Raw genomic sequence first — 2,672 nt, 5'->3', positions numbered from 1 at the left:
CAAAATCAACGTTTGCATTATTGTAGTTTTCGAGAACTCCTGGCTATAAAACACATGACGACGAGAAATAATGGATAAAAACAAGTTTAACCATTTAGCAATTAAACCAAAGTACATAATGAGCAATTGTAGCAAACGATGCCTAAAAACTATTTCTGATGTCATTGTAAAACCCAGAGCATAATACTACACAAATTGGCGAACGACATGCTGTGGTAGAGATCTAACTACTACCTCCAGGATCAAAGTTAGGATTACCTTTTTTGAGGATGTGGTCTTGAAGCGCACAGCCACAGAACTACTGGCTTACATTTCCTCAGGTACGCTTTTCTACGTCAAAACGGACCCGACAAAGGAGCATACGCTGTCGGGTATAACTACTGCAAGGTAATTGGTCCTCATAGCAAAAATAGGTACTACCCATAATCGAAATAGGTAGCCATACGCGTATATTAAAGATCACTTTGCTAGCCAATCAGACTGCTGGAATCATCGGAATGCTATTTGATTGGTCAAACCGAGGACACCGGCGAAAACGTGACTTCAACATTGAAGCTCGCAATGTTTTGGCGCGAAACAAGCCGCTTTGGAGGGTCAACGATTCAAACTCGCGTGCGGGGGCGTCGAGCGCGCGCCAAGCCCCAACGAGTCTCATTCCGCAATTTCCTTTCTTGTGAACACTCGGGTTCATACCGACTGCCCCCACCCATCTCTGCTAACCCACCCGCCGCCTGACACTGACCGATGTCACTACCATTGCACGCTGCCTGACACCACCGAAATCTCTGGTGGAAATGCTGCTCGATTCCCATGCTGTCGTCACGCTGGTCCACACATAAGATGCTAACGCCGACAAGTCGCTGTCGCCACGCCGGTCCGCACGCTGTACGATGCTAACGCTACATGGGCACCGAACGTCAGTCATACATGCTGCCCGTTTGGAGCGATACCGTTGCTACACTGGTCGCTGCATTCCGTAACCGATGTGAACGCGAAACGGCTACGGCAACAGCAATCTTGTGCGATGATTTGCTAGTTTACTGGTAAACGATCACGTAGTGGTGGTGCGTGCATATGCGGAGGAGGCGAGTACTGCTACCAGTGCGATGAAAACGAGTGTGGCGACGATATCGGAGGAGACACAGCAACGAGGTGCTTGCTACCAAAGGGCCGGAGACGACAGCCATCGACAGCTTGGTGATCGACAGCAAACTGGGAGACATGACGACGACGCCGCTATCTCCGACTCAACAGCTGCTACAACTGTTGCGTGGAATCCATCGCGACGCGGCTGCTAGTGACCGTATTGTCACTGCTACTACATGTCGGTCGTGAACGCTGCCTTTGGTTCTGCTCCCTCTCCCCGCGCGTGGAAGTGGTGACAGCTGCATCATTGAAGCTTAAACGTTCATTGCCACTGCACGCAGTTGCCAACATTCTTGACGTAGTCTGTTTGATCCACGCAAAGATGTTCAAGATGAGGGTTACCGGCCATTACATGCTGATTCTAGATGAACTTCATTTTTAACTTACTAGCTCGCTCTTTCACGTCATACTCTTCTAGATTGTTTTGAGCGACCTTTCGATAAGTACAGCTCCAAGTTTGTTTGTTTTCTAGATTCTCACCAAACACACACTTTTTCGAATCCATACCACTTGCAGTGGTGTACCTGCATATCTAATACTAGGCAGGTACGATTGTACTACTCTTAGTATTTGCTGGTTCCAACTGCAACGTAAAGAAGCTACTTGATACGAACTTCCTTCCTTGCTGCAGACTGCACCACGAAGTGTCTCTGAACTGCAACTTGCGGTTAGGAGACTCAGGTGATGATGTTCTCTCATTCTGGCATTTTTCATTTCCAAAACAGCTATCTACTTGGCACTAGCAACTTGGAATTCACTGAATGGATTGGCGCCTCGACAAGGCAGAGGTAACTAGTGTGGTGCTAATAGCGAATCTAGTTTTCTTACTGACATACACGTCTTGCAGCTACCTTTCACTGCAGGAGTTGCAGCGTCCAATGGAGAGCAGATTTACAAACCGATCGTTATAAAAGACGCGCTTGTTCATTTCAGCTGCCACCGCAGACTCAACTTTGACTCGTTGCTTCCCGTGTTTATACCAGCAAAAGATCGAGTACTGCGTCAACATTCAAACTGAGGGTGTCATGGATACAACTGCTAACATGCAAACGTTTTTTTTAATTGCAGGTTTTTGAGAATGTATTCCACTCAACCAAAGACGTTGATGACTTTATTGAGATGTTGCCGGTAAAGGAAATGTACGTTATGAATGTCGACCATTCCAAGGATCCATACAGCGGCTACTACAGACATCACTTTGTGTGGATGGTACGCTGGCTGCAGCTGTGTATGGAGCTTTCAGAGGTACGAAAGACCAGTCTTAAATTCGTATATGTTATGATGGTACTAACACCTTTTCGTTACTACAACGTTTAGATAACTACCGAAATGATACGTGACCGACTGCAATATCTGAAAACATTTCTTGTCGAAAAAGCAGAGATGCTTGATGTCAAAATTGAAGTCGACATCCAGATGGCAGACGTTCGGAGCACCGAACAGAGAGCTCAAGCTTGGAATGAAGGTAAAATCTTGGAGAACGCATTCAGCAAAGTTAATAACTTATGGATTGCGATGAGCGAAAT

At 46.4% G+C, this 2,672-nt stretch overlaps 1 protein-coding gene across 1 annotated transcript in view; it reads left to right on the top strand.

Annotated features, from left to right (window-relative positions):
- The window catches only part of PITG_00522 (uncharacterized protein), a gene marked incomplete at both ends in the record, with an annotated part of 4,075 nt that extends 1,608 nt beyond the window's left edge, over window positions 1-2,467 (top strand). Inside the window, 5 exons of the mRNA XM_002909067.1 lie at window positions 241-371; window positions 1,060-1,152; window positions 1,565-1,605; window positions 2,215-2,285; window positions 2,464-2,467. Coding sequence (XP_002909113.1) covers window positions 241-371; window positions 1,060-1,152; window positions 1,565-1,605; window positions 2,215-2,285; window positions 2,464-2,467 — 340 coding nt within the window. The remainder of the gene's footprint in view (window positions 1-240; window positions 372-1,059; window positions 1,153-1,564; window positions 1,606-2,214; window positions 2,286-2,463) is intronic.
- Window positions 2,468-2,672: the final 205 nt, after the last annotated feature.

The sequence above is a fragment of the Phytophthora infestans genome, genomic scaffold (genome assembly GCF_000142945.1).
Source record: "Phytophthora infestans T30-4 supercont1.1 genomic scaffold, whole genome shotgun sequence".
NCBI lineage: Eukaryota > Oomycota > Peronosporomycetes > Peronosporales > Peronosporaceae > Phytophthora > Phytophthora infestans.
Note: the sequence above shows the minus strand (reverse complement) of the source record. Positions and strands in the feature narration are given on the sequence as shown.